The 24,647-nt window shown below is 68.8% G+C and overlaps 2 protein-coding genes across 2 annotated transcripts in view; one reads left to right on the top strand and one right to left on the bottom strand.

Moving 5' to 3' along the window:
* Positions 1-13,845, top strand: part of ADAMTS7 (ADAM metallopeptidase with thrombospondin type 1 motif 7) — a 48,233-nt gene extending 34,388 nt beyond the window's left edge. The window contains exons 15-25 of the mRNA XM_076004682.1: positions 426-670; positions 1,103-1,244; positions 3,435-3,561; positions 3,933-4,146; positions 4,453-5,956; positions 6,045-6,118; positions 6,521-6,907; positions 8,285-8,458; positions 8,529-8,675; positions 9,994-10,156; positions 13,510-13,845. Coding sequence (XP_075860797.1) covers positions 426-670; positions 1,103-1,244; positions 3,435-3,561; positions 3,933-4,146; positions 4,453-5,956; positions 6,045-6,118; positions 6,521-6,907; positions 8,285-8,458; positions 8,529-8,675; positions 9,994-10,156; positions 13,510-13,667 — 3,335 coding nt within the window. The 3' untranslated portion in view covers positions 13,668-13,845. The remainder of the gene's footprint in view (positions 1-425; positions 671-1,102; positions 1,245-3,434; positions 3,562-3,932; positions 4,147-4,452; positions 5,957-6,044; positions 6,119-6,520; positions 6,908-8,284; positions 8,459-8,528; positions 8,676-9,993; positions 10,157-13,509) is intronic.
* Positions 13,846-15,858: 2,013 nt separating this feature from the next.
* Positions 15,859-24,647, bottom strand: part of TBC1D2B (TBC1 domain family member 2B) — a 71,455-nt gene continuing 62,666 nt past the window's right edge. Inside the window, exons 11-13 of the mRNA XM_012738365.3 lie at positions 22,936-23,121; positions 21,809-21,930; positions 15,859-19,074 (exon numbers count right to left, since the gene is read on the bottom strand). Of these exons, the coding sequence (XP_012593819.2) occupies positions 18,879-19,074; positions 21,809-21,930; positions 22,936-23,121 (504 nt within the window). The 3' untranslated portion in view covers positions 15,859-18,878. The remainder of the gene's footprint in view (positions 19,075-21,808; positions 21,931-22,935; positions 23,122-24,647) is intronic.

Here is a 24,647-nt window from a genome sequence, read left to right as displayed (position 1 = left end):
GGTAGGGAGGGGGCTGTGGGTAGCGAGGGGGCCGTGGGTAAGGACGGGGGTCGTGGGTAGGGAGGGGGCCCTGGGTAGGGACGGGGGTCGTGGGTAGGGACGGGGCCCTGGGTAGGGACGGGGCCGTGGGTAGGGAGGGGGCCGTGGGTAGGGACGGGGCCGTGGGTAGGGACGGGGGCCGTGGGTAGGGAGGGGGCCGTGGGGGTGCCACACCCCCTCCCCCGTCCCTGGAGCCCCCACACCCACGGGGCCAGAGCCACAGGCCCCAGGGCGGGACTCGGGAGCCTCGTGAGGTGGTGGCCCTGCCCTTGGGGCTCCGATCCCCGGCTCCGGTGGGGGCTTCGGCACCTGCAGGGCGGGTGGGGACAGCAGCGGACGGGGCAGCCAGCCCGGTGCCCGGCACGGCTGAGCCCCCGTGCCAACAGGGTACGTGGACGTGGGGCTGATCCCGGCCGGCGCGAGGGAGATCCGCATCGAGGAGGTGGCGGAGGCCGCCAACTTCCTGGCGCTGCGCAGCGAGGACCCCGAGAAGTACTTCCTCAACGGGGGCTGGATCATCCAGTGGAGCGGGGACTACGCTGTGGCCGGGGCCACCTTCACCTACGCGCGCACTGGCCACTGGGAGAACCTCACGTCGCCCGGCCCCACCAGCGAGCCCATCTGGATCCAGGTGCCACCCCGGCCAGGCGGGGAGCCCTGGGACCTCTGCCTCGGTTTCCCCATCTGTAAATGCCCCGTGGTGCAGCCCCAGTTACCTGTGGGCAGGACTGGGCCAGCAAGTGGGGACTCCTAGGGTCTCTGCCTCAGTTTCCCCATGTCTAAATGGCCCCATGGTGCAGCCTTAGTACGCTGCGGGCAGGACTGGGTGGGTAGGTGGGGAGCCCTGGGGCCTCTGCCTCAGTTTCCCCATCGGTAAATGGCCCATGATGCAGCCCCAGTTCCCTGTGGGCAGGACTGGGTGGGCAGGTGGGGAGCCCTAGGGCCTCTGCCTCAGTTTCCCCATCTCTAAATGCCCTATGGTGCAGCCCCAGCACCCTGCGGGCAGGACAGGGCAGGTGGGCAGGGAGGGACCCTCGCGCTCACGGCCCCACCTGCCTGCCAGCTGCTGTTCCAGGAGAGCAACCCCGGGGTGCGCTACGAGTACACCATCCAGAGGGAGGCCCACAGCGGCGGCCAGGCCAGGCCGCCCGAGTTCTCCTGGCACCACGGGCCCTGGACCCCGTGCACGGTCACCTGCGGCACAGGTGAGACGAGGGGCGGGCATGGTGCACGGTCACCTGCGGCACAGGTGAGACGAGGGGCGGGCCCGTGCACGGTCACCTGCGGCACAGGTGAGACGAGGGGCGGGCATGGTGCACGGTCACCTGCGGCACAGGTGAGACGAGGGGCGGGCCCGTGCACGGTCACCTGCGGCACAGGTGAGACGAGGGGCGGGCATGGTGCACGGTCACCTGCAGCACAGGTGAGACGAGGGGCGGGCCCGTGCACGGTCACCCGCGGCACAGGTGAGACGAGGGGCGGGCCCGTGCACAGTCACCTGCGGCACAGGTGAGACGAGGGGCGGGCATGGTGCACGGTCACCTGCGGCACAAGTGAGACGAGGGGCGGGCATGGTGCACAGTCACCTGTGGCACAGGTGAGACGGGGGGCGGGCCCGTGCACGGTCACCTGCGGCACAGGTGAGACAAGGGGCGGGGACTCTGCTCGTTTGCTGGGCCGCCTCGGTTTGGAACGCAGCGTCTCTGAGCCTCAGGCCCCATCTGTAAAAGGGGCCAGCGATGGTCCCGCCTCAGGCCGTGGGGAGGGTGGATGCGGGCAGGTGCGGGGCGGCCACCTGGCGAGGGCCCCGTCCCCGCTGCCCAGGGCGGCACCAGCACCTGCACCTGTCCTGCGTCCCCACGCAGCGCCTGTGGGCCTCGAGGCTGCATCTGCTCCGCACCGGACGGACGCCTGGCGTCCCCAAGCCTTAGCTGAGGCTCCTCCAGCCTGAGGGGGCCGGAGCCTGCGTCCCCCCCGCGGTGGCCCCGGGAGAGGCTCCCTTGGGAGGACGAGGAGGAGGAGGAGGAGGGGGGATGCTGGCAGGGCTGCCCCACCTGGCTGGGGACTCCGCCGGTGGCCCTCCCCGCACTGGCTTATGTCCTTGAACATTTGGGACAAGCGAGGCAGTGTGACTGATTGTCCTCCCTCCCCCAGTGCCCCTGGCCTCCCGGGACCTGGGTCCCCTCTGTCCCCCGATCAGTCCCCCTGTTCCTGGGTCTCCCCCTCCTATGACAAAAGCAAACTTGCGGCCGGGCGCGGTGGCTCACCCCTGTCATCCCAGCACTCTGGGAGGCCGAGGCGGGAGGATCGCTCAAGGTCAGGAGTTTGAAACCAGCCTGAGCGAGAGTGAGACCCCGTCTCTACTATAAATAGAAAGAAATTAATTGGACAACTAAAAACATATATAGAAAAAATGAGCCGGGCGTGGTGGCGCATGCCTGTAGTCCCAGCTACTCGGGAGGCTGAGGCAGGAGGATTGCTTGAACCCAGGAGATTGAGGTTGCTGTGAGCGAGGCTGACGCCACGGCACTCACTCTAGCCTGGGCAACACAGTGAGACTTTTGTCTCAAAAAAAAGAAAAAACAGCAAGCTTGCCCACTAGAACTCGGCAGAAATCTTCAGCAGCCGCCAAACCAATCCGTGCTACACGAGTGTCTCTAAATTCACAAACGTCAAAACTGACAAGTGTGCTGGGCCCGCCGCCCCTTCCGGGGACTGTCCTTCCGCAGGCTGGCTGCTTGGCAGGCGGCCACCCGGGAACGTGCTCGGAGGCGGGAGCAGGTGGCAGGCAGTAGGTCCTGCGTGGCGTCCAGGCTGGGGGACAGGCGCAGCACCCGTGGACCCGGCCTCCCCCCACCCCCCGCTGCCGTGTCAGCCCTCCCTGCTGCTGGGCGCCCGCCCCGGCCTGTGCCATGTTCCAGCGGGAGCAGGGAGAAGGGACGGGGCTGGCGCCGGGGCTGTGGGGCTGTGGGGCTCCAGGGGACGCCCCGCCGGGCGGTGAGCCGCTTCTCCGGGCTTCCTGTGAGCCTGCTGGGAGGGCCGCAGCCGCATGCACCGAGGTCTGCATGCACACGCATGACCACGTGTAGTGTCACACCACGGCTTGGAGGCTGTGCTAGGGCTGCTCCCATTTCACAGATGAGGACACTGAGGTTCGGAGAGGCCGTCCGAGCTGCACAGGCCTCGGCGGGAAGCAGTGGGGTGGCTGCGTGCAGCCCACTGACCCTCCACCCCCCCCAGGCATACTGGAGGGGGTTGGGCTGGGAGGATGGCCGGGGGAGGGGAGGCCGGCCTTGATCCTGGCAAGGCGTGGGCCCTGTTCTGGAGCGTTCCGGGCAGAGGGCTGTCTGCACGCGGGCAGGTGGGCAGTGGGCGTCTGGGTGCCGTGTCTGCAGGCGTGCAGCGGCAGAGCGTGTACTGCGCGGAGCGGCAGGCGGGGCCCGTGGACGAGGAGCACTGCGACCCCGTGGGCCGGCCCGACGACCGCCAGCGCAGGTGCAGCGAGGAGCCCTGCCCGGCCAGGTGAGACACCTGGGCACGGCCCCCCAGCCGGGCATCCTGGGTCTGCTGCAGGCCCCGGAGGAGCCGGGGAGCCGGCTTTGGCCTCCATCCCCGAGGCCGAGTGCCCAGCCTGGAGCGCCCAGGCAGCGGGACCAGGTGAGACACCTGGCCGCTGCCCTCTGGGTCCTGGATGTTGAAATGGGGCTCGGCAGCTCCGGGTCTTGCCAGGTGCCTTGGGGCGAGGGAGGGTCGGGGCTGTGCTGTGTCACCGGCTTCTTCAGCTTCGGGGGCAGGACCCCGACTCTGCCTGAACCCTGAGGGCCCGCCCCCCCCCCCCCCGCTGTGCGCCTGTCGGCGCCACCTGTCTGACGCACCTGCGTGCCCCTTGCCAGGTGGTGGGCCGGTGAGTGGCAGCCCTGCTCCCGGTCCTGCGGGCCGCAGGGCGTCTCCCGCCGGGCCGTGCTCTGCGTCCGCAGCGTGGGGCTGGACGAGCAGAGCGCCCTGGGCCCGCCCGCCTGCGAGCACCTCCCCCGGCCGCCCGCCGAAGCCCCCTGCAACCGCCAGGTCCCCTGTCCGGCCACCTGGGCCGTGGGGAACTGGTCCCAGGTGAGCGTCGGGGTGAGAGGGTGGGCAGCGGCCTCTGCGGGGTTCCGACTGCCTGTTCCCGGGTGGGGGGGCCCTGGGGCGGGTGGTCCCAGGGTCCCGCCCCCGCCCCAAATCCTCCGGGATTGGGGAGGTGCTGGCACGCGTGGCCACGGGCCGTGGCCTGGAGTCAGGCAGGGCTGGCGAGGGCTGGCTGCTGTCACGGGGGCGGGGGCGGGGGGCGGGGGGCGGGTCCCCGCCTGGCCTCGCAGCCCCCCAGACCCTCCCGGTCTGACCCCAACCCCTGACCCCTGACTCCCACCCCCCTAGTGCTCGGCGACGTGCGGGGCGGGCGCTCAGCACCGCGTTGTACTTTGCACCAATGACACTGGCCTCCCCTGCGAGGAGGCCCGGCGGCCGGCAAGCGAGGCCCCCTGCGCCCTGCCCGCCTGCCCGCGGCCCCCCAGTGCGCTGGGCCCCGAGGGCTCAGGCAGCGGCTCCTCCAGCCACGAGCTCTTCAACGAGGTCGACTTCGTCCCCCGCCACCCGGCCCCGCGCCCTGTGCCCCCCGAGACCCCCGAGCCGGCCGGCCTGGGCAACACCATCGAGGAGCAGGACCTGGAGCCCGGCCCGCCGGGGCCCGTGTTTGTGGACGACTTCTACTACGACTACAACTTCATCAACTTCCACGAGGACCTGTCCTACGACCCCTTCGCGGAGCCTGATCCCGTCCTGGCGGGGACAGGGCCTTGGGCGCCCCCACCCCAGGGCAGCCCCACAGAGCCCGCCACAGAACCCGCCACGGAGCCCCCCACGGAACCTGCCACAGAACCCCCCACAGAACCCGCCACGGAATCCCCCACAGAACCCCCCATGGAGCCCCCCACGGAACCTGCCATGGAGCCCCCCACGGAACCTGCCATGGAGCCCCCCACGGACACCCCCATGCTGGCCACGTGGCCCCCCACGGCTGGGGAGGAAGGAGGGCCTCGATCTGGGGCCCCGGGCCCTGGGCTCAGCCGGGCTGTCCCAGCCCTGCCCCCACCCTCGGAGCAGACCCCCCGGACCCCCTTGACCAACTTCTTGTCTGAGGAAAATGTCCCCCCTGTGGGGGCCCCGGGCCCTGGGCCCCCCAGCCTGCCCTGGCCACTGACTCCCGTCCACGGTGTGGCCATGCCTGCTGCCCCGGGGGGCCCAGACGAGCTCCCGGTGGGGGAGGACGGGACCAATGAGGTTTCCCAGGACGACAGCATGGGGCCTGTGGGCCTCGGTGTGTACCCCCCGCCCCTGAGGCTGAGCCCTGCACGGCCCCCTCTGCCCCCTGGGGGCCCCACCCCCTCCTCTCCTGGTGCCGCGGTGCTGGAGCCGTGGACAGAGAGGGGAGACGGGTCCCTGGAGCCGGGGACCCCCCCCACCCCACCCTCGGGCCTGGGCTCGGGGGACCTGCAGACTCTGGCCACACCGGGGCGCTTCCCGTGGACTGGCCCGGGGCCCGTGTCCTGGGCGACTGCCCTGAGCCCAGGACCCTGGGGCCAGCCTGAGTCCCCCGAGGCCACACCGGCCCAGGACAGCCCCACCCACCGCAGCGGAGCCGCCGGGGCCCTGCCCCTCGCCCCCCGCCTGGCCCCGGAGGGGGTCCCCGTGGACCTGCCGGCCGCAGGGAACGCCAGCTGGCAAGTGGGGGCCTGGAGTGAGGCAAGTGGTGCCGCTGGGGGGGCTGGGAGCTTCCGCAGGACCCCGGTAACTCGGTTTCCCCATCTGAAAATGTGCAGAGCAGGACAGAGCCTGTGCATCCATCTGTCTCCCGGGGTGGGGACTGGTTCCCGAGGCGCATGTAGGCCCCGTGAGGGCAGGAACAGGGCCCCAGCTCAGCCACACGGCCTGCTGTGGGACCCTGGGCCAGTCTGCCTGTCGGGCCTCAGTTTCCCCTCTGAGTCGTGGGCGCGTGGTGCCGGGGCCACTCCTGGACAGCTCAGGGGGCTTCACAGAAGGGACGGTACGGCAGGCACACATGGGGCCCCTGGGGGACGTCCTTCCCGCCCCCGGGCCTGCACGCCCCCAACGGGCCCCTCAGATGGGTGCGTGAGCGGGCGGGCGTGCAGGGTGAGCTGGCCTGTGCCCCCCCCAGTGTCCCCCCCCATCCCCAGCGTGTCTCTGGGAGAAGCCAGTTCCTCCGTTCACATCCCTGGTTTGGGGGTGGTGGGCAGGCCGAGCCCCCGGGCCACCCGGCAGTTCACTGCTGGGACCCGAAGCCAGACTCCTCCCCGAGTGACTGGGAGCATGGGGAGCCAGGACGGCCGGGCGGGGGAGTGACCGGGAGCACGGGGAGTCAGGACGGCCGGGCGGGGCAATGACCGGGAGCACGGGGAGCCAGGACAGCCGGGCGGGGGAGTGACAGGGAGCGCGGGGAGTCAGGACGGCCGGGTGGGGGCGGGGCTGCAGACCCCCACGCGCTCACGTCCCCGAGCAGGGACGCTGGCTGCTGGGGTTCGACCCTCCTCGTCCTCGGTGTGCTTGTGCGGTGGCGGAGGGTCCTCTGGCAGCCAGGGACACCGAGGCTGGGGAGGGTCCCTGGCTGGGCGGCGGGTGGCTGGGGGGGACCTGCGCGGCCCTCACGGGCTCCTCCCCGCAGTGCTCCACCACCTGCGGCCTGGGCGCCGAGTGGAGGCCGGTGCGCTGCAGCTCCGGCCGCGAGGAGGACTGCGCCCCTGCCAGCCGGCCCCAGCCCGCCCGCCGCTGCCACCTGCGGCCCTGCGCGGCCTGGCACGCGGGCAACTGGAGCAAGGTGCGTGGGGACGGCGGGGCGGGGATGCGGGCGACTGGAGCAAGGTGCGCGGGACGGGGGAGGGATGCGGGCGACTGGAGCAGGTGCGCGGGGACGGCGGGCGGCGGGGATGAGGGCGACTGGAGCAGGTGCGTGGGGACGGTGGGGGGGAGGAGGGCGACTGGAGCAGGTGCGTGGGGACGGTGGGGGGGAGGAGGGCGACTGGAGCAGGGTGCGTGGGGACGGTGGGGGGGAGGAGGGCGACTGGAGCAGGTGCGTGGGGACGGTGGGGGGGAGGAGGGCGACTGGAGCAGGGTGCGTGGGGACGGTGGGGGGGAGGAGGGCGACTGGAGCAGGTGCGTGGGGACGGTGGGGGGGAGGAGGGCGACTGGAGCAGGTGCGTGGGGACGGTGGGGGGGAGGAGGGCGACTGGAGCAGGTGCGTGGGGACGGTGGGGGGGAGGAGGGTGACTGGAGCAGGTGCGTGGGGACGGTGGGGGGAGGAGGGCGATTGGAGCAGGTGCGTGGGGACGGTGGGGGGGAGGAGGGCGACTGGAGCAGGTGTGTGGGGACGGTGGGGGGGAGGAGGGTGACTGGAGCAGGTGCGTGGGGACGGTGGGGGGGAGGAGGGCGACTGGAGCAGGGTGCGTGGGGACGGTGGGGGGGAGGAGGGCGACTGGAGCAGGTGCGTGGGGACGGTGGGGGGGAGGAGGGTGACTGGAGCAGGTGCGTGGGGACGGTGGGGGGGAGGAGGGCGACTGGAGCAGGTGCGTGGGGACGGTGGGGGGGAGGAGGGTGACTGGAGCAGGTGCGTGGGGACTGTGGGGGGGAGGAGGGCGACTGGAGCAGGTGCGTGGGGACGGTGGGGGGGAGGAGGGCGACTGGAGCAGGTGCGTGGGGACGGTGGGGGGGAGGAGGGCGACTGGAGCAGGGTGCGTGGGGACGGTGGGGGGGAGGAGGGCGATTGGAGCAGGGTGCGTGGGGACGGTGGGGGAGGAGGGCGACTGGAGCAGGTGCGTGGGGACGGTGGGGGAGGAGGGCGACTGGAGCAGGGTGCGTGGGGACGGTGGGGGGGAGGAGGGCGACTGGAGCAGGTGCGTGGGGACGGTGGGGGAGGAGGGCGACTGGAGCAGGTGCGTGGGGGTGGGGAGGCGCTGGGAGAGTTTGCGCGCGGTCCCTCCTCTCGGGAATCGCGTCTGCGTGGCCGCGTCCTCCGCCCTTCGCTCTGGCCGTCCTCCCGCTGCCCCTGGCTCCTCTTCCTCCACCTGCCGCCCGCCCGCCCGCCCGCCCCTCCCGGGGCTCTGCAGGGATGCGCCCTGGTGGGCGGGGGTGGGGCGGGATGCCTGCGCCCCGGGCCACGCGCGTGACGTGCACTCGCTCGGGGCGCCCCGCGGCCCAGTGCTCCCGCAGCTGCGGCGGAGGCTCCTCGGTGCGGGAGGTGCAGTGCGTGGACGCCCGCGACCTGCGGCCGCTGCGGCCCTTCCACTGCAGGCCGGGGCCCCCCAAGCCTCCTGGCCAGCGGCCCTGCGGCACCCGGCCCTGCCTCGGCTGGTACACCTCGTCCTGGAGGGAGGTGAGCCTGGGGTCCGGCGGGGCGGGGACGCCTCGCACTGGCCGCGCCTGACCCCTGCGCGCCCCGCCAGTGCTCCGAGGCCTGCGGCGGCGGCGAGCAGCAGCGCCTGGTGACCTGCCCAGAGCCGGGGCTGTGCGTGGAGGCGCTGAGGCCCCACAGCACGCGGCCCTGCAACACCCAGCCCTGCACCCAGTGGGTGGTGGGGCCCTGGGGCCAGGTGAGCGGGCTGGTGGGCGGGCACAGGTGCTGGGGGGCGCCCGGTCAGGTCGTGGTCCGAGGGAGGAGGACTTGCAGAGGGTGGCCCCGCGCCGGCCCCGGGTGTCACGATGACCGGTCGAGGTCGGGAACGGAGCAGAGTGGCGTGTGCTGTGACCAACCGGGCGGCCGAGGAGGGGCTGGGGTGACACCTGAGGGTGACTCGTGAGGGCGGGACAGGGACAGAGGGCTCGGCAAGGGCAGGGTGCCCAGAAGCGGGTGGTGGGCAGGACACCCTCCCGCCAGGCCTGCGGGGCCCAGAGGTTCGGGAGCCTCGGAGGGGGGCCCGGAGCCTTTGTGTCCTTGTCCCCGGCTGCCGAGGGACGCTGGGCAGGAGCTTGCCTCGCTGGGCCGCTGCCGCCCCGTCTGTAAAGTGGGACAGGTTGGGAGGGTCGCAGGAAGTACACACGTTGGCAGAGTAAACTTAATTTTAGAGATTTTATTTTATTATAATTTTTTAAATATTTAATTTAAACAATTTTTTTACTTTTTATTTTTTTTTTTATTTGCTAATCTTGAAGAATTAGGTCCACAAGAAGAAATTTTATTTTTCTTTTACATTTTTTGGAGACAGAGTCTCACTCTGTTGCCCCGGCTAGAGTGAGTGCCGTAGTGTCAGCCTCGCTCACAGCAACCTCAGACTCCTGGGCTCAAGCGATCCTCCTGCCTCAGCCTCCCTCTGGAGTAGCTGGGACTACAGGCGTGTGCCACCATGCCTGGCTAATTTTGTCTATATATATTAGTTGGCCAATTAATTTCTTTCTGTTTTTAGTAGAGACAGGGTCTCGCTCTTGCTCAGGCTGGTTTCGAACTCCTGACCTTGAGCAATCCGCCCACCTTGGCCTCCCTGAGTGCTGGGACTATAGGCGTGAGCCACCGCGCCCGGCCTTTTAGGGCTTTTAAAAAACCTCAGACCCCCAGCTGATAAGGACAGAAACTGTCCCCCGTCCTCTGCCTGTGCCCTGGGCCCTGAGGTGTCTTGTCCGAGCCTCTGCTAACTGGAGCCTCAGGGCCCATCCAGGCCTCCCAGGCACGTCCCGCGAGAGGGGCTCCTGGCCCGAGGGCCGCCCCTTTTCACGCCCTCCCCCTGTGGGAGCAGATGGGGGTCTGAGCACCAGGCGGGCCCTCGGGGGGCCAGGCCCAGGGTGGGGGAGGCCGGCCGGGTGCAGGTGCAGGTGCAGGTGCAGGTGCAGTGCAGCTTCCCGGGGTGGCGCCGCCTGGGAGGAGGCCAGTTCTCCACTCGGGCCGGCCGCTGGGACACCTCCCGCCCCTCTGCGCAGTGCTCAGCGCCCTGTGGCGGCGGCGTGGAGCGGCGCCTGGTCAAGTGCGTCAACACCCAGACGGGGCTGCCCGAGGAGGACGGCGGCCAGTGTGGCCACGAGGCGTGGCCCGAGAGCTCCCGGCCCTGCGGCTCCGAGGACTGTGAGCCGGCCGAGCCCCCACGTGAGTGCCCAGGCGGGGGCGGGGGGGGGGCGGGGGGGGGAAATGGGGAGTCGCCAGCACCCCGTGGCACCTCTGGCTCCACGTGTGGTCGGCTCAGGAGCCACGTGGCCACTGCTGAGGCCACGGGAGCCACGCTGAAGCTGGGGCTGTGTGGGATCCAGCATCCTGGAGTCCCAGCCTCCCGGGCGTCCTGCGGGCGGCTGCCTCCAGCCTCCCAGGAGTGGAGGGGGGGCCGTGGCCAGGTGCGGGGTCACGCTGGGCAGTCTGCTTCCGTTTGGGGTGCAGGGGTGTCCCGAGGCTGGGCCTGGACGAGACCCACCCCAGCCCGGCCGTCCCTCCCTGGCCGCAGGAGGGTGCGGGTGGACAGTGGGGCTGCAGGAAGGGGACTCCCTCCCGGGCCCTGCTCGTTCCCAGCTGCCAGGGCTTCCTGGCCAGCTGGGCTCTCCTGGCAGGGGGGGGGAGGCGGGGGGGCTGAGCCAGGAATGGCCTGGACGCCCCCCCCACTTCCTTCCTGCGGCCCAGCAGTGCTGCACAAGGACACGGCCCCGACACCCCTGGGCTCCCTCCCAGCCTCGTGGCCTTAGGCTCCTCTCCCTCCTACGGCCTCACTTCCTCACAGCGTCCTCCTACACAAGAAGGAGTCTGGGCGTGCAGGGCCCCTCCCCCATAGTACCGTTGTCCCTCATGGCACGGGCAGCCCCGCCAGCCTGGGCTCCCGCACTGCGTGCAGAGCCGTGGCTCTTCCGTGGCTCCCGTGCCCTGAGCTGTGTGCCCTGCGTGGGACCGAGCCCATGGCTGGCAAGGGGTGTCGGCGCCCTGGGATCTGCCCATCTGCCTTCTGTCCCTGAGACAGGCCTGGAGCGGCCACAGGCCGGCCCGGCACCTCTGGGCCTGGTGGAAATGCCCCACCCGCCCCACCTGCCCCACCTGCCCCACACGGCCCAGGTGGGCCCTGGCGCCACCAAGCTCGCCTTCAGGCTGGGCGGCCACAGGAGTCAGGCAGCTGTGGTCCCCGGTGGGGACGGCCGGGCAGGACCCCAACCACGGGGCCAAACACAGGCCTGGCCAGGAGGCCCTGGGCCCCCCGGGTGGGCTGGGCTGCGGGAGGGCTGTGGGGGCCTCACAACTGCACCGTCCCTGGTTTCCGCCGCCGGCCAGTGGTCAGGGGCAGCCGGGAGGCATCTTGGACCGTGAGACCCTGGAATTCCCGGGATGCTCGGATGGTCCGAGCGCCGTGCGTGGGACACTGGGAGAGCCGGACTCCAGCGTGTGCGGTCACCGCTGCAGGCAGCCCACACGGCACGGCACGTCGCCGGCCCAGGGATCCCGCGGGGGGGGGGGGCCGGGCCGAGGTCTCGGGGGACTGATGCTGGCTGCGGATGTGCCGCTTGGCACTGCCACGGAGCGGGTGGAGGAGCCGCGTGCCCTCGCAGGGCCCAGGGGACGGCCCAGGGCAGGGGCTGCCCTGCCCCCCTGCGCCTCCCGAGGTCGGCGGGGTGAGTGGGCCGGGGTGGCAGCTGGGGGCTGTCAGCAGCGGCTCAGCACTGGGAGCCAGGCCAGGAGGCTGGCGGGAGGCCACATCCCAAAATAGCCACAGCCTGTGCCCCTCCCCGCCCTCCCCAGCAGGCCTGTGCCCCTCCCCGCCCTCCCCAGCAGGCCTGTGCCCCTCCCCGCCCCTCCCTGTCCCCTCCCCAGCAGGCCTGTGCCCCTCCCCACCCCTCCCTGCCCTCCCCCAGAAGGCCTGTGCCCCTCCCTGCCCTCCCCCAGCAGGCCTGTGCCCCTCCCTGTCCCCTCCCCAGCAGGCCTGTGCCCCTCCCTGCCCTCCCCCAGCAGGCCTGTGCCCCTCCCCGCCCCTCCCTGCCCCTCCCCAGCAGGCCTGTGCCCCTCCCCGCCCCTCCCTGTCCCCTCCCCAGCAGGCCTGTGCCCCTCCCTGTCCCTCCCCAGCAGGCCTGTGCCCCTCCCTGTCCCCTCCCCAGCAGGCCTGTGCCCCTCCCTGTCCCTCCCCAGCAGGCCTGTGCCCCTCCCTGTCCCCTCCCCAGCAGGCCTGTGCCCCTCCCTGTCCCTCCCCAGCAGGCCTGTGCCCCTCCCTGTCCCCTCCCCAGCAGGCCTGTGCCCCTCCCCGCCCCTCCCCAGCAGGCCTGTGCCCCTCCCCGCCCTCCCCAGCAGGCCTGTGCCCCTCCCTGTCCCCTCCCCAGCAGGCCTGTGCCCCTCCCTGTCCCCTCCCCAGCAGGCCTGTGCCCCTCCCCACCCCTCCCTGCCCCTCCCCAGCAGGCCTGTGCCCCTCCCCGCCCCTCCCTGCCCCTCCCCAGCAGGCCTGTGCCTTTCCCTGTCCCCTCCCTGGGCCCAGACAAGGCCCGCTCTCCAGGCTGCACTGCCCGGCTAGGAAGGGGCTGCCCTGGGAGACAGGGCCCTGCCTGGACTCTGCTTTGGTCTGTGACTAACTACAGCCTGCAGAGGCCTGACAGGACAGGTGTGCTGCGGCAGACGCAGGTGGCAGGGGTGGTGGTGGGTGGCAGGAGCAGGGTGGGTGGCAGGACAGGTGTGCTGGGGCAGACGCAGGTATGCTGCAGCAGATGCAGGTGGCAGGGGCGGTGGTGGGTAGCAGGACAGGTGCACTGGAGCAGATACAGGTGACAGGGGTGGTGGTGGGTGGCAGGACAGGTGCGCAGGAGCAGATACAGGTGGCAGGGGTGGTGGTGGGTGGCAGGACAGGTGCGCCGGGGCAGATGCAGGTGGCAGGGGCGGTGGTGGGTGGCAGGACAGGTGCGCCGGAGCAGATACAGGTGGCAGGGGTGGTGGTGGGTAGCAGGACAGGTGCACTGGAGCAGATGCAGGTGGCAGGGGTGGTGGTGGGTGGCAGGACAGGTGGGCTGGGGCAGATGCAGGTGGCAGGGGTGGTGGTGGGTGGCAGGACAGGTGCGCCGGAGCAGATACAGGTGGCAGGGGCGGTGGTGGGTGGCAGGACAGGTGCGCCGGGGCAGATACAGGTGGCAGGGGTGGTGGTGGGTGGCAGGACAGGTGCGCCGGGGCAGATGCAGGTGGCAGGGGTGGTGGTGGGTGGCAGGACAGGTGCGCCGGGGCAGATGCAGGTGGCAGGGGCGGTGGTGGGTGGCAGGACAGGTGCGCGGGAGCAGATGCAGCGGGCAGGGGTGGGGTCTCTGGGCCTTGTCTCTGGAAGCCCAGCCGTGTGGCTGTCCGGGGTCCTGAGGTCGGCCGAGGGCAGGTGGGCAGGGTTGCAACCCCAGGTAGGGGACGTTCCCTCCGCCCTCTGCCCCGGGGCTGCCGAGGCCTCCCTGAGGCTGTGGGGGAGGGGACCGGGTTTGCAGCCCTGACCCCGGCCTTGCCCTGCCCAGGCTGTGAGCACGACCACCTGTCCTTCCGCTTCTGCGAGACACTGCGCCTGCTGGGCCGCTGCCAGCTGCCCACCGTCCGCGCCCAGTGCTGCCGCTCCTGCCCCCCGCCCGGCCACGGCGCCCCCTCCCGCAGCCACCAGCGAGAGGCCCGGCGCTGACTGGGCCCGGCCCATGCCGGGTGCAGACCGTCCGACCGACCAACAGCAGACCTCAGCGACCGCCCGCCCGCCCCGCGCCCTGATGGTGCTAACCCCCCCTCCCCGCCCCCCAAAGGTATTTTTTTATTCCGACAGTTTGTATAACGTGTGTTACTATTTACATAAACGAGAATCTGCCTTCCCAAGCTCGGCTCGGCCTCATCTCGGATTTGGGGAATCTCGAGTCAGAACCTCCCCGGACCCCTACCTGGAACGCCGTGGCCGACGGCAGCCTGTCCGCTCTCGTCTGGGGCCGGTCGGCCGGGGAGACGGCAGCGGAGTAACCGTGGGAGACGGCGTCGTGTGGGCACGGAAGCCAGGCCAGGCGGCTTCCCGGGAGGCCTGTGCAGAGGGTAGGACGGTGGGGCGGGGCCTGGCGTGGCCCTCACCACTGTGGCCCCTGCCCACGCTCCTGCCGCCCCGACTTGCTCGGTGCCCCTGCCAGCCCTGCCCTGGGCCCCATGCCGAGATCCTTGCAAACCCGTGTCACAGGGATTGGGTGAGCCACACGCACCCCCACGCCATCCTGTCACTCGCGGGACGGCCCCCCACAGTGACGGGGCCCGTGGGCCTCCGTGGCCGTCTGCGGCGCCAGCTCCTCTGCGCACCAAGCTGGAGGGGCAGGAGCCGGTGGCCGGTGTCCCGCTGTGTCGTCTCCCCCTGCTCAGAGACGGGCCGGGTGCGGTGACTCAGGGTGGCCCCTTCCCCCTGCCACCCCCAGGCGCCAGGCCCCTGCCACGCTGACCTGTGGTCCAAGCCAGGTGGCACCCGCCCACCCACAGCCCTTTCCTGCCCGCAAACGCCAGTCCCAGGAAGCCAGACAGGGGCAATGGACACGAAGGTGCTTTGAGGAGGGCACGGTGAGGGGTGCGGCTGCTCCCCCAGGCCAGGCCCATCCCCTCTGGTGAGCCGTGGGTGCAGCAGCCCCTGTGCTCCCTTTCCTGAGCCACCCGCCCAGAAGGTGTCCCGTTTGCTCCCGTTGTCCACGTGGGGGACACTGAGGGTCACAGAGGCCCCTGCACGCCTCTCACACTGTTCTCCGCGAAGCAATCCACAGTGGAAACGAGAAGGGCCTGGGGCCACGCACGGGCAGCGAGAGGCCACGTGGGGCCGGGCTGGGGTGGGGGACACGAAAGCCACTCCTGGGGACCGCGGCCAGGACTCGGCGTCGGAGGCCGAGCCCGTCCGAGGTGTCTCCTGGACCTGGAAGAGACAGGCACGGTGGGTGCAGGGCTCGCGCCTCTCCGAGTGCCCACATGCCCGTTTCCAGGCGAGAGCCCACGGCTCCGGGAGGAATGCCACCGGCCAGGGCGCGAGCCCTGGAGACGCAGCCCGGCCCTGGCACAAGCCCGTCTCCGTTCCCCGCTCCGGCCGCCCTCGGGCTGCCCACCTGGAGGCCAGGGCCTGCGAGGGCCTCGGTGGCCCGTGCAGCGGGCAGCCGGCCGAGGCCACACGGGAGCGAGTCACCGGGCCTACGTGAGTCCAAGCGCCAGCCGCTTCCTGTCTGTGTTTGTGCAGCCTCCGGCCCGGGACCCAGGCGCTGAGTAACGGCCTCGGGCCTTCCTTGGAACCGGCCTCGGTGGCAACCCTGGAAGAGGCAGGGCCTGTCACGTGCCCTGACACACGCCGGCGCAGTGGCCGAGCCCGGGTCCCCGTGCCAGCTCTGCCCCTGCCGCTGTGCTGCGTGACCTCGGGAGCCCGAGCCACCAGGCCCCGGCCCATCCTGGCTGGGAATCCCGGCCGCAGCCGCCCCCGCCCCGCTGCGGGAGGACATTGGGTCTTAATCATCCGTGTTTTTTCCAGGGGTGGCCGGGGGTGTCCCCAGGGGCAGCTGGGCCTGAGCCGTCAGCCCAGGCGGGAGACAAACAGGCTGTGACTCAGGCACGGCTGGCGGGAGGTGCCTGTTCCCGGCAGGGGTTGCTCCAGACGCGCGTCTGCGGTTTGGCTCTGCCACTGGTCCCCAGCCCTCACCTGCGCTTGGCCACGGCCTCCCAGGGCTGCCGCTGCTGACAATGCATCCTGCCCCCTGCCCCGGCGTGCACCCGCGCAGGGACACCCAGAGACTGGAGGTCAGAGGGCACCCCCAAAGCCCTGCCCCCCAGGCCCTCACGTGAGCCCCACCCAGTGACTGTAACTGCACTTCGAGGCTGAATATTATACAAATTAGTAGTTTATTTCTTCCTTTAGTATTACAATTCCAAAACTATACCGGAAGACCGGTCAGCAAGGAAGCTGCTGTGGGGCAGGACAGAGTCACCTGGCAGCCCCTCCCCACATCCTCCAGCGCCTGGCAGGACACTCGGCACGCCCGGCCCGCGTCCAGCGTCCCCCGGTGAGGCCGTCCCGGCAGGCCCGGCTGCCCAGAAGCTCGGGGACACGCAGGAGACAGCACCACAGAGCAGGGCGGGGCTTGTGGGACAACATGACATTCAGTTAAAACCCACCGGGTATGCGTCTGAAGTACTTCCTGTGTCAACACGAGGTCGCTGAACCAGAGTGCCCCCGGCAGCCGGTTATCTCGGCTGCTGTCATGATACGGCCGTCAGCATGGCCACAGGGGCACAGAGGCCACCTGGGAAGACACGGGCCCTCCACGTGAGAGCCACGGGCAGCTGAGCCACGGGCGGCTGCCAGGCTGGAGCACCGGGGGCGTGGAGGGAGGGGCACTCCAGGGCTGACATAAATACACAGAAGTCACACCAGTTGGCACTCGTTATATAAAATAGATGTATGGAATCTAGAAAAACCTTGAAAAAATAGCCTATAAAAATATAAACTGTAGTGAAAATATACAAAAGTAATAACAGGTTCAACCCACGAAAACCCCATCGATTTAAAAGCTGGCACTTCCCACTGGACGTGGTGGGGAGCGGCCTGGGCCTGCGCTTGGTGAGCAGGCGGGACCCCCACAGGGGCTGCAGGCTGGCGGGAGCGAGGTCCAGAGCAGCGGGCGGGACCCCCGCAGGGGCCGCAGGCTGGCGGGAGCGAGGTCCAGAGCAGCGGGCGGGACCCCCGAAGGGGCTGCAGGCTGGCAGGAGCGAGGTCCAGAGCAGCGGGCGGGACCCCCGCAGGGGCCACAAGGGGCACTTGCCGGGCAGCGGGGGAGGCTGGGGGGCCTTGGGGGCCCTGGAGGGGCAGGGCAGCTCCCCCACAGGCACAAGCGTAAGTTCCAGAAGTGTTGGCTGAAAACAGCGGGGCCCACAGTTCCGTCTGGTACCCTCCCTCACTCCGGGACAGGCAGAGGACCCCAAATGCCCGAGGACCCCGAAAAGGGGCCCCCAGTCCATTCCTCCAAGACTGCCGCTCGCCTGGCCCCCGCCAATTTCTGCAAGCACGCAGCAGGGGCGTCTACCAGGCAAACCAGACAGGAGGAGCCGGTCCCTGTAGGCAGCACCCAGGCCAGGCGGGTGGGCCGGCGCATCCCAGGGGCACGTCCACTGGGAGCCCCACCCAGGGCGGCTGACCCACGGCGCCTGCCCCGCCCCCGCGGCACCCCAGGCTGACAGCCGTGTGGCCTCGGGGGGGACCAGGAGGGTCTCTCCACCTCGCCCACCCGGACCACGATGCCCGCCCACAGGGCCACCTCCTCCAGGAGCCTCCAAGAGCCGCTCCCAGGAGCAAAGACAACGAAAAAACACATTTTTAATACCTGAAAAGAGACAAAGGCTTTTGGCTAAATACAGAGACCGGGTCCCTCTGCGCAGTGAAAACCCACCTGCCCAGCTGAAGGCAGCGGAGCGGGGCTCGGCCCAGCGCTCTGGGACACCAGCTGGCACGGCACCGGGAGGTCGGCAGCAGAAAGGAGCAGGAAAACCGTGCTGAGGGAAAGGCACTTCTTACAGCTGCACCGCTCCAATTCTTGTCTGAGTGTGTTTGCCGTGTTTTCCCGAAAATAAGACAGGGTCATTATTTATTTTTTCTCAAGAAGACGCCCTAGGGCTTATTTTCAGGGGAGGTGTTATTTTTTAAAGTATGGTACAGCCATCTACATTTATTCAAATAGAGTGAAGCCATCTTCTTCTGGAGCATCATCCTCACTCTCCAGACCCCGAATCCCATCCTGAATGTCTTGTGACTCTGTTTCCCTTAGGACCACCAGCCCTGATCTCTCCTGTGGAGCCACAGAGCTCTCACGGGGCGGATGGGAAGGGCTGCTCGTGTTCTTTCCCGCTCTGCGATGACACGCACGGGTTGTGCAGACGCTGCGCAGCCACGCCCGTCACCAGGGCTGATTTTCAGGGTGGGGCTTCTATGGCGCACATGCTTAGACATCCTGCCGGGGCTCATTTTGTGAGTAGGTCTGCCTTCCGAGGAAACACGGTACATCAAAGAAGAATTATTTCCAAATGTTTCCAGGGAGTGTGAAACATTCCGCCGAGGACTGTTTCCCGTGCCCTGAACGGCACCGCGCCAGGGACGCTCTCTCGTCCGCTCGTCAGGGAGGGCCCAGAGGGTGTGAGAACACAAGCTCCTTGCTCAGAGCCTCTGCAGGCCTCCAAACTGCCGGGGCCCCGGGCATGCCAGAGGCCACCCCTGGGAGAGCTCGCCAAACGCTGGCCCCGAGCAAAGGCGCTCCCCGCAGTGGCCCCCGCAGGACCCCAGGCCACCCCAAGGAAGCCAGGTCCCGGCTGTCCCTGAGCGTCCATGGGCAGCCGCACCGCTGCCTGCCAAGCTCCCGGGAAGGCTCCTCGGTCCCCTCAGCCACGGCCAGCCGGGGTGGCCCGCTCGGCTGCACGATGGCCACCGTTCACTCGGAATCACGCCCCATCCGTCCTTGGAGAACGGCTTCTGTGCGTCGCCTGGTTTCCACGGAGGGGGGGTGGGGAGGTGGGGGGGGTCTAGCGACCCTGTGGTCGCCGGGCTGGACCCCGCCCGCAGGTGCCCGGCGTCTGCTTTCTAGCGGCCCTGTGGTCGCCGGGCTGGACCCCGCCCGCAGGTGCCCGGGCGTCTGCTTTCTAGCGGCCCTGTGGTCGCCGGGCTGGACCCCGCCCGCAGGTGCCCGGGCGTCTGCTTTCTAGCGGCCCTGTGGTCGCCGGGCTGGATCCCGCCCGCAGGTGCCCGGCGTCTGCTTTCTAGCGGCCCTGTGGTCGCCGGGCTGGACCCCGCCCGCAGGTGCCCGGGCGTCTGCTTTCTAGCGGCCCTGTGGTCGCCGGGCTGGAGGCCCACCCGCGCTCAGGCGTCCTCCTCCTCGTCGCTGACCAGCCCGCCCTTGTCGGGGCTGGAGTCCCGCCCGCGCAGGAAGTCCTCCCGGATGGCCTCCAGCTCCGTCAGCTCCAGACGCACCTTCTCCAGGTGGTAGGCACGCCGGTTCCGGATCTGGCGCAGCGGGAAGGGATTCAGGTCCCCGAAGGAGATGCTGATCAGCTTCCTGGAGGACACGGACAGAGGAGGGTCACACGCGGCCCTCTGGCAGCACGGCCGAGGTAGGGGTGGTGGAGGGGGCGGGAAGAGGGCTGGCCACGCAGGTGGCCTGGCACAGGTGTGTCACCCAGGGGGGAGGGGTGGGAAGAGGGCTCGCCACGCAGGTGGCCTGGTGCAGGTGTGTCACCCGGGGGCGAGAGGGGGCCACCTTCCTGGAGGACACGGGACAGAGGAGGGTCATACGCGGCCCTCTGGCAGCACGGCCGAGGTAGGAGTGGGGGAGGGGGCGGGAAGAGGGCTGGCCATGCAGGTGGCCTGGCGCAGGTGTGTCACCCAGGGGGGAGGGGTGGGAAGAGGGCTCGCCACGCAGGTGGCCCGGTGCAGGTGTGTCACCCGGGGGCGGGGGGCCACCTTCCTGGAGGACACGGGACAGAGGAGGGTCATATGCGGCCCTCTCAGCAGCACGGCTGAGGCGGGGGTGGGGGCGTCGGGAAGAGGGCTCGCCACGCAGGTGGCCTGGCGCAGGTGCGTCACCAGGGGGGATGGGGAAGGGCCTGCCTCCTACAGGGAGGCAGCAGGCAACTCGGCCCAGAAAGGGGAGGCTGTGCATGGCTGCCCAAGCCCAGATTCTAGCTTCCCACATACCGTGGGACTTAGGTCACACTTTTCTGGCCTCTGACGCCTCCTCTGCACACTGGAGACGATGGCAGTGCCACCTCCCAGGCTGTGGGGTCGCCCGAGCCCCCACACGTGAGCACTGAGAACAGCACCTGACGCTTGCTCAGGGGCAGCAGGTGCTGGCGCATCCGCAGCCTTGGTGGTGGCTCGAGGCCTGGCACAGATCGGGGGTTCGGAGACCCCATCCAGGGACTGACCAGTGGGAATGAGCGGATGCCCAGGCGAGCCAGGCCCGGAAGGTTCCATGAAGAGAGGAGAAGGGCCTGTGGCCAACCTCGCTTGGAGACCAAGTCCACCGCAGAGACCAGTTTAACTTTGACCTGACTTCTGACTGTATCTGACCACACAGTTCCCTCTCTCGTTTTCTTTTTTCTTTTTTGAGACAGAGTCTCACTCTGTCGCCCGGGCTAGAGTGCTGTGGCGTCAGCCTCGCTCACAGCAACCTCAAACTCCTGGGCTCAAGCCATCCTCCTGCCTCAGCCTCCCGAGTAGCTGGGACTACAGGCATGTGCCACCATGCCCGGCTAATTTTTTTCTATTTTTAGTTGTTTGGCTAACTTCTTTCTATTTTTAGTAGAGATGGGGTCTCGCTCTTGCTCAGGCTGGTCTCAAACTCCTGACCTTGAGCAATCCTGCCTCGGCCTCCCAGAGTGCCGGGATGACAGGTGTGAGCCACTGCGCCTGGCCTCCTCCCTCCTTTTCTGGGAGACCAAACACGGCACTGCAGAGCCAGCACCCTTGGAACCGAGTCCAGGAGCTCATTAGACAGTGGGGCCGGGGCTGGGGTGGGGCCGGGGCTTCCCGGGGCCTGCTGCGTAGCTGTCACCCCCACACGGCTGGGCCTTGGCTTCCAGAGCAACAAGGCAGCTGGACGGAGAGCTGCCACGCGGGGGCGCTGCGGGCCCACACGAGACTGCCGGCGTGGTGGGGAAGGGCCGGCGCCTGCTCACGTCTGTCCCACCCAGCAGCACCGAGGACAGGCAAGCTGGGGCGGGAGCTCACGGAGGCCGTTCTCCGCGATCCTGACCCAGCGTGAGCCTGACACACCCCCGAGGCCCCCAGGACACAGGATCAACCTTGCACGGGAAGCTTTATTCTCACATACCCCCCCTTCTCCTGTGGCAGCGCTCGGATCCCGCTGTTGGTGCCATTAACGAGCCTGAAACTGTCTCAGCAGCCAGCCCCCCAAGACGAAGACCCTAGAGACAGCGGTGACTTCTAGCAGGCTGGGACAGCCCGGCCAGCACCTTTCCCAGCACCCGCCTCTCGCGGCCAGGGCCAAGTCAGCAGCTCGGTCCCGGGACACACGGACAGGGCGGGCCCAGAAAGGGCAGTGACTGTTGGGGTGGGGGCAGGGGGGCAGAGCGGTTCCTGAACATTCAGCTGCCCTGGCCAGAAACCCAAGGCCCTTCCAAGGTCCCGGTCGTCCTTCTCCACCCTCTTCCACTGCCCCCTTTCCTCCAGGGGCCACGTCCCTCAGGCCACCACCTCTCACTGGGACCCCTCCCCTGGCCTCTAACCCCGGCCTCCTAGCTGCCAGTCCTACCCCAACCCCAACTCCAACCTGACCCTCCCCCTCTTGCCGGGCCCCACGGCGACGTCCCGACACCCCCAGGGTGAAGTGCGCATCCCGAGCAGAGTCTGCGAGGACCTCGGTGGCCCAGCCTCAAGCCCAGCCTAGCTGAGCTGCCTCCGTTTCCCCAATGCCTGCTCCCTCGGCTCCGTGTGCCGCCCCGGGGTCCCGCCCAGCTGCTCCGCCTGCCCGGGCCTGGGCTCCGCGGCCACGGCACCGACAGTGCCCAGCGGCTCCCGTCCAGGTCTGCAGGACAGGGCTGTCCTCACCAGCAAGGCCTGCCGGGCACCAGCAAGCGCCTGTCAGGCGAGTGGCGCCACCACCGCGGGCGTGGACTCGCACTTGTGGATGAGGACAGAGCCGCCTCCCCTCTGTCCCTCCAGTCTACGGAAGGCCACCGCACTCCTCCCCCTTCCGCCCTTTCCCCGGAAGGAAACTCCGTCTCCCGACCCCACGCCTCAGGGAGGGTGGCGGCTTCCCCCGGACTCACCGGGCATCCAGGACGGTGCGAGTGAAGTAGCGGAGATACTTGAATATGGACATGGAATCCTGCAGTTTCAGGATCTCCTCTTCCTTGTATTTAAAAAGTGCCAGGGCAAAACGGAAAATAACCTGCGGGAAAAACAGGGAGATTTCCAAGTGGAAAAACATCACGGCTCCAGACACCGGCCGGACTCCGGAGTTTCAGGGGTGGGGGTGGGGTGTAGCCCCCCAGGCCGGGGGAAGCGGCCTGCACAGGCCCCACTGGGGACAGACACTTGACCTGGGGCAGCAAACCGTAACCCTAACCCTAACCCCTTTCTTGTGGGAGAAGACAGTCCTGCAGGAGTTTCCAACCACACGTCAGCCCAAATCAGACCTTCCTGCGGAGCAGGTCTCTGTGGGCCCTTCCACATTCAGCTAAAGCACGAGGAACTAGCTAAGGAATCATTTCTTAAATAAAACTCAAACCAGGATTTTCTGACTCTGAAACTCTTAGAAAGCTCTACCTACAGATGCAATTTCCATCTCAAGTGAACTAGGGTCTGAATTACTAACTTTTTTTTTTTTTCCTGAGACATAGTCTCTCTCTGCTGCCCCGGCTAGAATGCCATGGCGTCAACTTAACTCACAGCAACCTCAAACTCCCAGGCTCAAGTGATCCTCCTGCCTCAGCCTCCCGAGTAGCTGGGATTACAGGCGTGCGCCACCATGCCCGGCTAGTTTTTTCTATATATTTTTAGTTGTCCAGCTAATTTCTTTCTATTTTTAGTAGAGACGGGGTCTTGCTCTTGCTCAGGCTGGTCTTGAACTCCTGACCTCGAGCGATCCTCCTGCCTCGGCCTCCCAGAGAGCTAGGATGACAGGCATGAGCCACCGCGCCCGGCCCCCTAGTCCTCTCTTACCGGGCCTCCTCCGGCCCCTCGTGGCAGAGGGTGGCGTCCAGGCTCCGACTGCAACCCGCAGCCTCGGTGCTGGCACAGGGCTGGCGCAGACCGCTGTTCCCACAAACGGCAGGTGATTGCCGTTCCCTGAGCCCCCAGACCCGGCTCTGCGGGCGCCGTGCCGAGGTCACTCTGGCGCCGCTCGCCCTCCCGCGCTGCCCACAGCCCCCGGGCGCAAGCCTGGCAGACCCACCTTTGGCCCCTCGTACAGGAAGGAGTCCCAGATCTTGAAGAGCACGTCGCTGACCACGCTGTCCACAAACACCACCAGGAACCAGTTGAAGGTGATGAGCGTGCAGTCGACCTTGTGCTGCTCGAAGTGGGCGTGCAGCCGCGGCAGCTTCTCGCTCAGCAGGTCCCGGAGCACCCGCTGGTCCACCTGCGAGGGCGGGGCGGGGTGTGGGGTCGGCCGGGCACCGGGCACAGACAAGCCAGGCACACAGCCTGCACACAGCTGGACCACCCATGCCCCCGGAGCCGCAGCCGGCCCGCACACGGAAGGCACACGCCAAGAGTCTGCTGAGCGGCACCCTCCCCGCGGGCACGGGGGTGGGGTGGACCAGTGGCCTGGAACCAGCTCCTGGCCCCGAAACGCCTGTGGCACAGGCCTCGCCAGGAGCCGGCAGGAGACACCCGGAGGAGACACCGGGAGGAGACAGCCGGCAGGAGACACCTGGAGGAGACACCGGGAGGAGACACCCAGCAGGAGACACCCGGAGGAGACACCCGGAGGAGACACCCAGCAGGAGACACCCGGAGGAGACACCCGGAGGAGACACCCGGCAGGAGACACCCAGCAGGAGACACCCGGAGGAGACACCCGGCAGGAGACAGCCGGCAGGAGACACCCGGCAGGAGACACCCGGAGGAGACACCCGGCAGGAGACACCCGGCAGGAGACACCCGGCAGGAGACACCTGGAGGAGCCACCGGAGGAGCCACCCGGCAGGAGACACCCGGCAGGAGACACCCGGCAGGAGCCACCCGGAGGAGCCACCCGGAGGAGCCACCCGGCAGGAGCCACCCGGCAGGAGCCACCCGGCAGGAGACACCGGCCCCACCGGCCCACGCCTGGGTGAAGGAGACGCCGGCGGGGCCGTGGACTGAGCCCTGGCGTGTGTCAGTCCCAGGCCACAGAGGAAGCGTGGCCTTGCCATGTCTGTCCAGCAGACACGTGCCGGGCCGTGCGGGGCAGCGAAGACTCTGGGGCCCCTCGGTTTAATCCCACCCCGCTGCTCAGCAGCCCAGCCGCTTCCGGCAAACCATTCTATTTATGTTTTGTTTGTTTGTTTGTTTGTTTTTTTGGCAAACCATTCTAGAAACCAGCTGACGGTCTGTGTCTCGCGGCTGCCGGGAGGACTAAACAAGACTCACGCGAGCCCCCATCACGGGAGGGACACGCGGCAGGAGGTCCCAGCTGCTGTGTGGAGGGGGCTGGGGCCAGCAGGGGCCGGAGGGGTTCAACCCTGACCCGGAGGGGCTAAGGGACCGGTGGGGACGCCGGGCGCACCGATCGTCACAACGACCGCAGTCAGGCCCAGGACGGGACCCAGCGAGCCAGGAGGGGAACGCGCCACGGCCGAGCGCAGGCAGCGCAGACGGCCTGAGCCACCCTGAGGAGCCGGGACGTTACCCTGCAGGCCGGGGCTTCCCCGCCTCTGCCTGTGACCGCAGGAGAACACACATCTCCACCAGGGACGCAGGCCCCCGCCGGGGACCAGGCACCAGGTCCCCAGTGTGTGAAACGGAAACAGACGTGTCATAAGGCCACACTCGACCTCACGCAGACCGCACTTGGACGCGTTCCAGTCTACGCAACTGGATTTGATGGGGAAAAGCCGGCACCGACCTACTAAACCACCCTCTCTATCCAACGCCTGGAAACTACAATTGTCCCCAGGCACG

Source organism: Microcebus murinus, chromosome 7 (assembly GCF_040939455.1).
Source record: "Microcebus murinus isolate Inina chromosome 7, M.murinus_Inina_mat1.0, whole genome shotgun sequence".
NCBI lineage: Eukaryota > Metazoa > Chordata > Mammalia > Primates > Cheirogaleidae > Microcebus > Microcebus murinus.
The sequence above is the reverse complement of the archived record's forward strand: the minus strand, read 5'-3'. Positions and strand labels throughout refer to the sequence as shown.